This window comes from Monomorium pharaonis, chromosome 3 (assembly GCF_013373865.1).
Source record: "Monomorium pharaonis isolate MP-MQ-018 chromosome 3, ASM1337386v2, whole genome shotgun sequence".
Classification (NCBI taxonomy): domain Eukaryota; kingdom Metazoa; phylum Arthropoda; class Insecta; order Hymenoptera; family Formicidae; genus Monomorium; species Monomorium pharaonis.
The window spans coordinates 346198-358860 of NC_050469.1; the positions used below are offsets into that span (position 1 = coordinate 346198).

The following is a 12663-nucleotide window of genomic DNA, read 5'->3' on the forward strand; positions in this document are numbered from 1 at the left end:
TCACTAGCATAGTAAAAAAATGTATTTTTATAATATTCTTTATAATTACATGATTTATGTAGACAATATATAAAAGTAATTTATAATGCAAAACTTGTCGTTTAAAATATCAAAAAAATCGATAGTTATTTTTTTATATTTATATTTTAAATTCTTAACTTTCATCTATTTGAGATATTCACAGTGTAGTATTATCAGAAGAAAATAGTTCATCAAGATATCATCGTTTTCTTCAAATGGATGTTTTTTTGTTTATTATAAATTATGAAAGAGATACTAAATTTTCGTCTTCTTCCGTCATGATACTGTCAACTGTCACTGTCTCCTTAGTGAGATTATTACAAAATTGTAAAAGTTGAAATTGGTTACTATCTCTCAATTTGATAGCAACTGAATGAGCTATTTCTAAAACGGTGTTAAGATTTGGTGTGTAAACTCGTTCCTCATTAAATTTATTTATATTAAATTTGAGTTCTTGTGCTTCTTTTTCGAGATCTCTATAATTATCACCATCTTCTGTCTCATTCTTCGTTTTCACTGCAAAACATATTTGAAATATATTGTATGTATAAGACAATAAACTTATTACATAAATTGATTTGTTTGTTATATATTATTATATGTTGAAGTCTACAAACTTAACAAGATAGATTACAAGAAAGCACTAACCTGCAAGAATCATAATTTTTTCCTCCAATTCATTATATCTATCAACGTTCTTCTGATGAGATATGTTTGTTTCATTTATGATATCATTTAACAAGTTTAATACCAACTGCATAAACTGCGTTTCTTCTTCGTCCGATAATTTTTCCGAATATTTCGATAACCAATTCAGAAGACCAACGCATAAATAAGCGCGTATACTCTGCGACACGGGATAATCGTTCTCGGCGTAAATGCTGTCTTTGTCCGTTGGTTTCTTGGTATCTAATATCGTAAGAACATGTGTAAAGAATCCTTCCTTTTTCGTTGATCCGTATTTGACAGCTAGATTTTCGAATTCGAACACGTTATTTATTGCTGCTGTTAAATGTTTCAATTGGGCTTCTTTTGCATCGCACATGGCCGCCAAAGCAATTTGATAACTAATAATTATTTCCATCTGAAGATATAATACAAAGTATTATTATATACGGATAGTATTGAATTTTGTTATTAAATATGTCTAAAAAGAGCATTAGTCATTTTTATTTCTGTATTTCATATCTTACCGTTTTATCGCAAGATATATTTTTCACATTAATGTTAATGTCATTTTTCTTGTATAAAACATCGTAATAGGAGGTGTCATATTTTTCCTTAAGAATTTGTAACACACTTCTATTTTTTTTTCCTTCCAACCATATCTTCATCATGTCTAACTCAGTCTCTTCCGAGTATGTGCTCATGATTGTCTCATGAGCATCTATATGTACATTCAAATACTATACACAAAGATTTTAATTGCATATGGATAAAAAATAAGTATGTACATGTAAAATATGTGTAAAAATGCACCTGAACTTGTCGGATGTCCTTAATAAGGGAACGTGCTTTGGACCAATCTAACTTCATTAGAGCACGTGTCATTGCATCCACAGTTAAAGACATACCAAATTCCTCATTACCACTTAAAAACGCTAATTCTGACGCTACTTCTAAACAGTGTAAATCTTTACGACGAGAAAGAATCGTTGCTGCCTCATCAAATTGCCCCAATTTTACGTGACTAATGTATGTAATATTAAAAGTCACATTAATAATAAAAATTTTTTAATATATTAAATATTTTAAATATATCTTTCATTATAGTGTATTATACTTACAAAAAATATTTATTAAAAAAATAGTCTTACCACTGAGCTGCCTGTTCCAGATGACCTTTAACAGTAGCCCATTTCGCCCAGGATTCTAATATTTTGTTTAGAAATGCATCATCAGCATCCAATTTCAATCTTCCGAGTGCATAAGCTTCTTTATACATGTTAGTATTTAAAAGTACTTCTAAGGCTTCGTAAATTTTGTGTATACTTAATAAATATGTTACTGCTTTTCCTGGATTATCGCCTTCTATTAATTGTTGCGCATACACTTCGCACATTTCTCTCCACATTCTGCAATATCAGAGTCTATTTTATATAAACCATGTACATTAAATTTGTCTTACATTTGTGCAAATATTTATACATACTTCATAGAGACACTAGGTGCAAGCGATACTAAAAAGTCATTTAATTCATGAGCTGAAGCCGCCATGTTTAAGTGATCCTTTAATTCATCACACCATAAATTTATCTCGGTAACGATATCTAAATTGTCCTGTGTCTCTGAGAATAAATAATGTATCATTAATAACAGATAATATATGTAATGATAATATATATTAATATAATGTATGCAAAGTTAAATTTACTTTCATTAGAAACTATTGAATAAACATCATCTTCCTTTTCGCAAAATAATGAAATTGGAATAGCACCACCTTCTTTGATTTGACTACTTTTCATATCGTGCTTGATAAAATTCAAGATCTGATTTTTATCTTTTATTAATTTGTCATATTTAGGAAAGTATGACTTTTTTTCTTTTCTTTTTGACGATTCTGTAATTAAAAATTTCAACTATTATAATCGATATTATCGATATATTATTATATCGATTGTATAAAAAAATTATTTACTCAATTTAGTTTGAGTTGCTTCGGCAGATGGACTAATGGGATTTGACATAGTCTCATTATTATTTTCATTATTATCCATCTTATTTTTTAAACTCTTTTTCTGTTGTTTATGTTTTTTCTTCTCAGCCTTAATGTCGGAAAGTTGCCTTGGTGATTGCGCCGGTGAAGTGTAATTCCATATATGTAGCGTAAAATCCGATGAACCAGTCATTATTAACTGTGGTTTGAGAGGGCTCCACATACAGGACAATATAGGCCCGTCGTGACCCATATATGTGCCTATCAATTCCTCTTTTTCAACGTTCCATACCTAGAAAACAATATATTTAAAAAATTACATAACGATATATAAAAATAATTCTGAAAATAATATTTAAATAAAATTTAATATCTGTAACATAATATAACACACTGCTGTACAACTAATGATAAATATTAAATATAAGTTTAATAAAGGTGACACATAGAAAGCTCTATATAATAATGATCGACTGGTAGTCGTCGAGTCCCTGACTCTCGTCTCATATATATTCAATTTTGTTGTAAGACTGAACATAATATGGGTCCATATATGAGATCGCCAGACTACAAAATAACCAGATTGCAAGTTCGAATCCTACATTTCATATATGTGATTAACATAAAAATAAAATAATATAGTAATTTATTAATCTAATAAAACTTGTTAATTTGATCGACTAAAAGGAATTTTATCTGTATTGATTGGAGAGTTGAAAATCACAAATAAGAGTTATAAAATTCCAGGGGATCCATATTTCATTCTACAAGCTTAATAGACATAAATGAGTCATGATGCGTAATCTAGTTGTTTGAATACTGTGTATAATGCATGTATATTTGACCTGTGCAATATTGTCGTAGCTACCAGACACTAAGTATCCACTGAAATGCGGACTCCAAGCTAGACACACCACTTTTTCAAAGTGTCCGTTTAATGTCGTTACTAACTTGTGCATCGCGTCTTTGTCATTTCTGTTTTCTGTAACATCTCCATTGTCTTTTAATTCTTTTAATAATTTTGACATATCATAAATTAATATGCTACACGAATCGGAGGCAACTGCCAAGTAATTAGCAAACGGCGACGTCCATTCATCTGCCATTGTACTGTCGGGATGCCACGCTAGACAATTCACAACGGTTCTTAAAATGTGTATTGTGTTGCCACGTTTATTCAGCATCTGATCGTAAAATATAATTGACCTAAGAGGACAAAATTCATTTAAAACATTTCTTCAATTATTTTTTTAAGGAAATATTTTAGATATGTACATACCCATTTTCTAATGCAATTGCTAAGCACAAATTGGATTTCCAAGAAAATTCCAAACATCCTTTTTTAATTATAGACATAGGTTCTGAAATAGAAGTTTTGATAATAAAAAAATATAACAATAAATATTAACAACACTTACCATCATTCGGCGAGGATTTTTTATACCTTATTAATTCTCCTTCTGCACAAGAAAACAAAAAATATTCTGAGTTAAGTTTAGCCCATTCAAGCTTATAAATTGTATTTCTGTGATACTGTCTGTATAATATAGGTGGTTTGTTAGTTCCAATTGCATCAAATACACCAACGCGGCCTTCTCCAGTACCAAAAGCAATAGTAGATTCATCCTCTGGGAACCATGAGATCTAATTCAATATAATGGTATTAATATTCATAATATATTTTTTTTATGTAAAAACACATATCAAGAAACAATTCCTATAGTTTGTACGAAAATTTCTTACCGCTCTTATTTTTCCTTTTACCATCTGCCAATGCATAACCATGTCAAAAGTTGTTGTGTGAGGTTCAGACAAATTCCACACACGCAGCATCATGTCTCCTACGCCAAATGCAATGCGCGAGGTATCAATGGGACAAGGGCTCATGCAATATATGAATCCTCCTTGTGTAGGTATTTTATGCTCCAGGATCGGTGGTTTTGTAGAATCGTTATTACGTTTACAACCTACAACCCAGCGATCTTGTGCCAAAGACCAGACCTTGAGCCTAAAATACATTAATAATACTGAAAATCTTTCATTTATATATTCGTAATTTGTGTACAATGTTAACTCACTCGGAATCTGTCTTCAAATTATCAGGCGTTGCATTGTAGTTAGGTACAGCAGCAATGGAAAACAATCCTCTATTATGAAACGTATGGAACACTTTACATTCAGGCTTGGTTTTATTTGATAGATCCCAAGAAAGAAGTTCACCCCAAAGCGAACTAGTCAAAAGCACATTGGGCTCTATCCAACATACAGCAATCCACGTTCCATTTATACTATTAAGCTTGCTTTTATGCGAAGAAGGCGTGACTGGTAGATTTGGTAAGTGTATTACAGTCTCATATCTGCCATCTCTACCAGTTCTCCAAATATATACAGATCTGAACATAAATAAGATAAATGTGTAACAGTAGGAGTCTTTATAAGTTACTCGTTTCTTTTTGCAGTATAACAATATAGTGCTAATTTTTAGTTAATTATATTTATTTTTAAGTTGGTTGCAAAGAAAAGAGAATTCTTAGGAGAATTAAATACACTAAATAAAGAACAAAAGTAATAATACTTTCAGACTTCTATAATCAGTAAATCACATTTTTATATCACATTGCATTTAAAAATTATTTACATATATATTTTATATAATTAATTTAGTATACAAAACACAAAGAATACATATTATAAAAGTTTTATCTCACCTGTCCTTTGCGCCAGAAGCTAAGAGTAAATCTCTTTCTTCGTCTCTTTGAAACACATTCATCTGTGAAGGGCACCAGGATAGACTGACTATGTCTTCGTTGTGTCCCCTCATTCTATATAATATTGTTTCTTTTTGAACAATAGAAAAATATTGGATAATATAAACTAGACCGCTTTTAGTACCTAGTGCTATAAGATTAGAATCATGAGGACAGCAAGCTAAACATGTAGCAGTTAGCTTGCCTAGAGATACTATTTTTGAAGTCTTATCTCGTACATTACAGTACATTAGAAAACCATCTGAGTTCACTGCGCATGCAAGATTATTGTCTCGAGCTGACCAATCAACTCCTGCAGTTAATTTGCTTTCCTAAAATAATAAAAATTTATCAATGAGTCATATAAATAATAAAAAGATGTATTATTTTTTTCTGTGATAAGTTTTCAACGTTTATAAATTATAGCTATATAATTAGATTCTTTTTATCACGTTCTGCCACTTACATTGGCAAAACAGAATTCTGCTATCAATTCTAATGTATACGCGTTTAAAATTCTGACTTTAGAGTCATCACCACCACAGATTAATAAATCTGGACTGTCCGGACTGTCAAGCTTAGGACAAAATGCCAATGTAACTACTTTATCTTTAAAGTAATCTTTGACTATAGAATACTGCATTATATTGTTTTCGTTTGGCCGGCCGATGACAACAAAATTCCTTGCGCCCCATGCCACAGTTCCACGTCGCGAGCACGCAAGGACATTACCCAAATACCAATTTGGTGATGGAGGCAATGTGACTTCATTCATCCTGTTGCGTTGTATTCCTTATTAAAAAAAAGAATGGCTCTTACAAAATTATCTAGACCAGGCATATTAAAAACATATTCTGTAAAGTGTCTATTATAAATGGGCATGATGTCAGCAAAAATATAATATTGTTAATGCAATATGACAGCAGAACATAAGTTTAAATATAAGTTGCAAATATAATCAATCTGATGTAATAATCTGCTATAATCTTTCAGTTACAAAGAGAATTCTGTTTACATTTTAATAATTAAATACTAGCAAAAGTTGTCTGGAAAGATAGATGACAAAAAAATAATGAGATATAATTAGATTGTATTATATGTAGGACTTGCACAGTTAGAGCTGTACAATAAGATGTGTTGTGTTATATTAAAAATGCTGGGAAAAAGGAAAGGAGGCAACTAACATATTATAGAATCTTACAGGAGTAAGGATTTGTAGAAATAATTTTAGTAGTGAAAGGTAAAAAAGATATTTAGAAAAAGAGAGGAGGAAGAGAGAAAAAAAAAAGATTGTAAAAAGTAGAGGAAAAGGTTTATATAAAAAAGTTAGTAAATAAAAAAGTATAGTTATAAGTTGAAAGAAAGAAAACTGTAAACAGTAAAGATTGAAAAATAGTGGCGAGAAAAATGTTTAGATAGAATTATATTGTATTCTATGTAGAATTTTCTTCTTGGCTATTGTATACTGAAGAGAAAAAAGATTATATGTAAGATTCTTCCGATTATAGTAGAGCAATATGTTATATAATATTAAATAAAGCCATGTAACACACTAGTTAGTATAGAAGGATAGCTAAATGGTGAATGAAGGGATGAGAGAGAGAGGGAGAGTGTGCTAGAAAAGATTTTAAACCAAGTCTCCTTTTTGGCAAGTGTAATGCTGAAGTGAATAGAAAAGATTTTATTCTACTAGCAAAAATTATCCCTTTCCTCAGCAATACGAGATTATGGAATACATAAATATAAATATATAAACAATAATAAGTTGAGCATTAGCAATATGTAACTAATAAAATCATTAAAAATGTCATCAAATCTTGGTGCTTAATAATCATTTCATTTTTAAATATATTTTTTCAATTCTAGACAACTGCATACCAACATAAATTGTCAAAATTAAAAAGCAAACAAAAAGCTTAATATCTCGCTTTTTTAAATTTATTAATATCTCAGTTAAATACAGTTTAATTACATTTATATCTTAATTGAATTAATCATCAATTTGATTACAATGCTATAAGCATTTTCAAAAAATTATGTTTAACAAAAAATTGTTTTATTTATAGACATATAAATAAAATGCCTTATTTTTAAATATATAAATGTATAAATAAAATATACAGAGAAAATTTGTGAGCAATAAAATGTAAGACGCAAATTTTATATAAACTTTCGAAATAATTTCCAGGTTTTCAAAAATAGAATCGAATTATAACAAGCAACTTTTTTTGGTATGGTGTTTAGTGTGCCTTTAGACTACTCCGCGTAATTTGGCTATATAAGCACATAACGAACAACCTTTTTTTTTTAGCTTTTCCTTCCTTGTGAGTGGAAGAGCGCCTTCAGCTAGCTTGAGCTATATAGCGCATAACGAACAACCGGTCGATTGGAGGTTAACCGGTGTCCGGTTATTCAACATTTAATTACGGATTTAATATCGTGTGATATCCATCGGCGACAATAAAACGCACGATTAGAAATATTGTAAACTTGAAAATACCTTGCTCTAATTGCAGTCGTAATCGATGACGCAGTTATATTATTAAATAGTTTCACTATTTCACTTATCGATCGTCCTACAGGACAGAGGACACATGTGCTTGTGTTTGTTTGTGCTACACAAATGGTCTGTTCTTTCTAGCTACACTGTTGCACTGGTGCAATAAATTAAAATGAGAAAAAATATACTTGTCTTACTTTAACTTATTGCACCTGTGCAACAGTGCAGCTAGAAAGAACAGACCATTTGCTTCGCTTGCATGAAATTGCACCTTTAGAAATGTAGTACCAAATGGTGGCGCTGGCGACAATGATTTACCGGAAAAATATAAAGTATTTGTAAGGCCAGATCTAGGCCAATAGGTGTAGTAAGCCTTAAGCCTTAAGGAATTAACCAATTATATTCGTTTATTCTTCTCACATTCAATTATAATTGGTCAGTTTCTTATGGCATAAGGCTTACTACACCTATTGTAGATCCGGCGTAAAGAGCCATCTACAATGGAATGTTATAGGGCCACCGCACAAACTCTTCCATAACGCGTTACGTTACGTTAAGTACTCCATACGAACCTAAGTTGTACTTAAAGTTTAACTTAAATCAACGCACAAAGAAATCCTTAACGTAAGAACTTAAGAACTTACGTTAAGGATTTTTTTGTGCGTTGATTTAAGTTAAATTTTAAGTACAACTTAGGTTCGTATGGGCCACCGCACAAACTCTTCCATAACGCGTTACGTTACGTTAAGTACTCCATACGAACCTAAGTTGTACTTAAAATTTAACTTAAATCAACGCACAAAGAAATCCTTAACGTAAGAACTTAAGAACTTACGTTAAGGATTTCTTTGTGCGTTGATTTAAATTAAATTTTAAGTACAACTTAGGTTCGTATGGAGTACTTAACGTAACGTAACGCGTTATGGAAGAGCTTGTGCGGTGGCCTTATGGAGTACTTAACGTAACGTAACGCGTTATGGAAGAGTTTGTGCGGTGGCCCTTAGCCGTAACAGCACTAAAGGGCCATCTACAATGGAGAGTCTTAGGCTGTAGCAGTAGTCGTAGAAAATGTCTCCACTTCGTATTGCTTTACTGTTTACAGCCTACAGCAGACATTGAGCCAATTTATTGCGTGCTTACGATGAGCGTTGGGGCATTCAGGATTAGTTTTTGGTCGCCTTTCTTTGATGGCCGGCTTGTATGTTATTGCTACGTCGTTTTTATTCTAGACAGCATTGCCGTAGTTTTAGTGCTGTTACGGCTAAAACACTCCATTGTAGATGGCCCTTAAAACTACGGCAATGCTGTTTAGAATAAAAACGACGTAGCAATAACATACAAGCCGGCCATCAAAGAAAGGCGACCAAAAACTAATCCCGAATGCCCCAACGCTCATCGTAAGCACGCAATAAATTGGCTCAATGTCTGCTGTGGGCTGTAAACAGTAAAGCAATACGAAGTGGAGACATTTTCTACGACTACTGCTACGGCCTAAGACTCTCCATTGTAGATGGCCCTTAAGGGCTCCAGCAGACCAGCGCGATTTTGTCGCGCGCGACGCGCGATGTCCAATGAGTGACCGCCTTTCCGCTCATCTCTGTACGCCCATTGGATATCGCGCGTCGCGCGCGACGGAAATTGCGCTGGTCTGCCAGAGCCCTAAGAACTCAAATATTTGACAATCTACTAGTTTACACCGAGCACTTGGTACGCGTATCAAGTAGTGAATTTAAGCTGATCAACCAATGATTAAACACATTCACTAGTTATTTACTATTTGATACGCGTACCAAGTGCTCGGTGTAAACTAAGTCATTAAATGCAAATTTATAATAAAAATCTAAAGCCAGTATTCATAGTCGGATCTTATATTTAAGATCATCTTAAGTACAGTCTTAAGATGCCATCAACCAATCACAGAGCCGTATTAGCATCTTAAGACATTGGCCTAGTTTACATCGTGCATTTGATACGCGTATCAAATAATAAATAACTAGTGAATGTGTTTAATCATTGGCTGATCAGCTTAAATTCACTACTTGATACGCGTACCAAATGCTCGGTGTAAACTAGGGCATAGTCGAATCTTATTCAAGACCTATCTTAAGGGCCATCTACAATGGAATGTTTTAGCCGTAACAGCACTAAAACTACGGCAATGCTGTCTAGAATAAAAACGACGTAGCAATAACATACAAGCCGGCCATCAAAGAAAGGCGACCAAAAACTAATCCCGAATGCCCCAACGCTCATCGTAAGTACGCAATGAATTGACTCAATGTCTGCTGTAGGCTGTAAACAGTAAAGCAATACGAAGTGGAAACATTTTCTACGACTACTGCTACGGCCTACGACTCTCCATTGTAGTGTAAGGGACTTTATGTGAATTTGTAATAAGGGGGGAAAAGTTAGGAGGGAAAGAAAGCCGGAAGGCAATAATGGGCACACGTTGTTCCGTTCGAGGAGTCGTTTATTCACTGGAGACTTCTTTACAGTTTTGAGTCTTGTTACTAACTGCCTATATGGCGGGAAGAAGTTTTCTTCGCTCCCCAGATGCCCGTATGAGTGCGCCAAGAGCGCCTACATTTACCAATAGGAGGCCTAAGCCCGTGTCGTCTGGCTGGTGTCCAATAGGAGACCTGGCAAGACGGTGGCGCATTGAAGTAAAATCTCGGGGCGCTTCGTGTGGGGGAAACGGAAATGTGAAACTTAACCTACGTTCACAGCCAATTTCTTACAGCTCGGCCAGCCTGGCATATCGTTCGACTCGGAACGTTGTTTACATGTATAATAAAATAACCTGAGACCATTAAGGAACCTCTTAAAACTATCTTATAACTAGATCTTAATACTAAAGTCTTAATAAAATGTAGATATAACTGTAAAATAAATGTAGGAATGAATACATATTCGTTAAAAATATCTTTGGTTATAATGTCATATAATACTAGGGATTGTGTGTGTTCAAAGAGGAGACAAAAATATGAAGATCTTACTTAATGAGTAAAGGTTTAACCCACAGCTTTATTCTGTCTGGCGACAGTATAGAATTGTAGGGCTTCTGTGTGATTGTGAACCCAGGAATATCTTGAACGACATACCTATTTTTGTCCAATACTTTCGTTATCATGTAAGGGCCTTTGTATAATGGTTTCAACTTTTTGTCTTCTCCAGGCTTAGAAATAGTATCACGTATTAAGACATAATCGCCATGTTTATAACTAGACGGTTTTTTATGACGCTTATCATAATAAGTTTTATTATAAGTTTTTAGATTGTCTGAGGCCTGTTTAGCTATTTCCCGGTTTATCGACCGTTGTTGATCTATCTTTATATAATTGAGATCGGTTTTTGCCTGGTTATTTAAGAATTGAATTAGTGGAGTATCAATTTGGTTCATTTTATCTATTCCAAGTAAGAGTTTGGAGGGTGAGCATTTAATTGATGAATGATATGAATTGTTAATAGTTGTTTGGATTTCACCAAGTTTATCGGCCCAATTTAATTGATCTTCCACTACTTTTCGTAACGACGATTTAAGAAATCTATTTATGCGCTCTACGGCTCCGTTAGCCCAAGGAGCGGCTACTGCTACTAATCTGTGCTTAATATTTCTTTGCTGTGTGTATTCAGTGAACTCAAAGGAGGTGAAAGCCGTGCCTCTGTCAGTAATCAGAGATTTAGGATTTCCGAAAATATCAAAAATAGAAGTTAGTTTCGCAGTAGTTTCTTTGGTACTCGTCGTACGAGTTGGTTGTAACCAAGTGAATCTGGTGAAAGAGTCTACCAGGACTAAAACATGTTTATATCCTTGTGGGGTCATCGTCAGAGGACCAAAGTGATCAGCATGCATAATTTGCATAGGCATGCAAGGCGTTTTTTCTGATTGTATTTCACCTTCTTTGGTGTTTGTGGTTGAATTAGATACTAGGCATGTGATACAATTCTCAATATAGAGTTGTACTTTCTTACGCATGTAAGGGAACCAATACGTATCACAAATTCCCTGTACAGTTTTTTCTAAACCGCAATGTGAGTTATTATCATGGTACGTTCGTATGATATTCGAAATCATAGAATCAGGTACGTAAAATCGTGATTTATCTGGAAACTTTCGATAGACAAGACCCTCAATGAGCTCATATTTATCATTTTCTGTGTGTTCCATTGAGTTAGCTAGATCTTGAATTAACGGATCGGCGATTTGACGATAGTAAAGCTCCCTTTCTAGGGGTATTGATTCTACTGTTGCAACAATTCTACTTAAAGCGTCGACATGTTCCATTTTCTTGCCAGGTCTATGTACAATTTTAAAGTTGTAAGTCTGTAGTCGTACGATCCAACGTGACGTTCTAGGGTTTAAATGTGCTTTTTCGACCGCTAATACGACTGCGTGGCAGTCAGTAACTATAGTGAAGGGAATTCCATACAGATAAATATGAAACCTTTCGACGGCCTTGACTATCGCAAGCATTTCTAATTCGTACGAGTGATATCTTGCCTCCGCATAATTATTGGCTTGACTATAATACGCGACTGGTGTCAACTGACCGTTGTCTTGGCGCTGCATTAGTATCGCGGCAATCGCTATCGCACTAGCGTCTGTATGCAACTCCGTTTGTCTATTCGGGTCATAGAGTTGTAATATTGGGTAGGAGATAAGAGCTTCTTTTAGTTTTCTATAAGATTCTCGTCGATGATCGTTAAAATCAAAAATAGAATCTTTTTTAAGCAAA

At 33.6% G+C, this 12663-nt stretch overlaps 1 protein-coding gene across 4 annotated transcripts; it reads right to left on the bottom strand.

Moving 5' to 3' along the window:
- Positions 1-125: 125 nt before the first annotated feature.
- LOC105829288 (gem-associated protein 5) lies at positions 126-8087 on the bottom strand. Of its 4 annotated transcripts, none has more exons than XM_036283756.1 (16): positions 7928-8087; positions 5894-6219; positions 5389-5759; positions 4759-5073; positions 4424-4715; positions 4099-4324; positions 3960-4041; positions 3526-3886; positions 2663-2972; positions 2396-2584; positions 2174-2309; positions 1839-2096; positions 1501-1711; positions 1215-1427; positions 670-1105; positions 126-537 (listed from the first exon to the last, which is right to left on the bottom strand). In XM_036283756.1, exons 2-16 carry the CDS (start codon positions 6200-6202, stop codon positions 263-265), a joined length of 3984 nt encoding a protein of 1327 aa, XP_036139649.1. In that variant the 5' UTR covers positions 6203-6219; positions 7928-8087; the 3' UTR covers positions 126-262. The 4 variants fall into 4 exon arrangements, with proteins under 4 accessions (XP_036139649.1, XP_036139651.1, XP_036139650.1 ...); XM_036283758.1 differs by having other exon boundaries at positions 4424-4688; positions 7928-8085; XM_036283757.1 differs by lacking the exon at positions 7928-8087 and adding an exon at positions 7726-7921.
- Between the last annotated feature and the right edge of the window lie 4576 nt (positions 8088-12663).

Excerpts from the sequence above, each read along its gene's own strand:
- LOC105829288 (XM_036283756.1), bottom strand. The coding sequence starts at position 6,202 with ATGAATGAAGTCACATTGCCTCCATCACCAAATTGGTATTTGGGTAAT. Across the intron at positions 3,887-3,959 it reads GCAATTGCATTAGAAAATGG|GTCAATTATATTTTACGATC; the intron begins GTATGTACATAT and ends TTGTCCTCTTAG. Across the intron at positions 1,712-1,838 it reads CTGGAACAGGCAGCTCAGTG|TCACGTAAAATTGGGGCAAT; the intron begins GTAAGACTATTT and ends TACATACATTAG.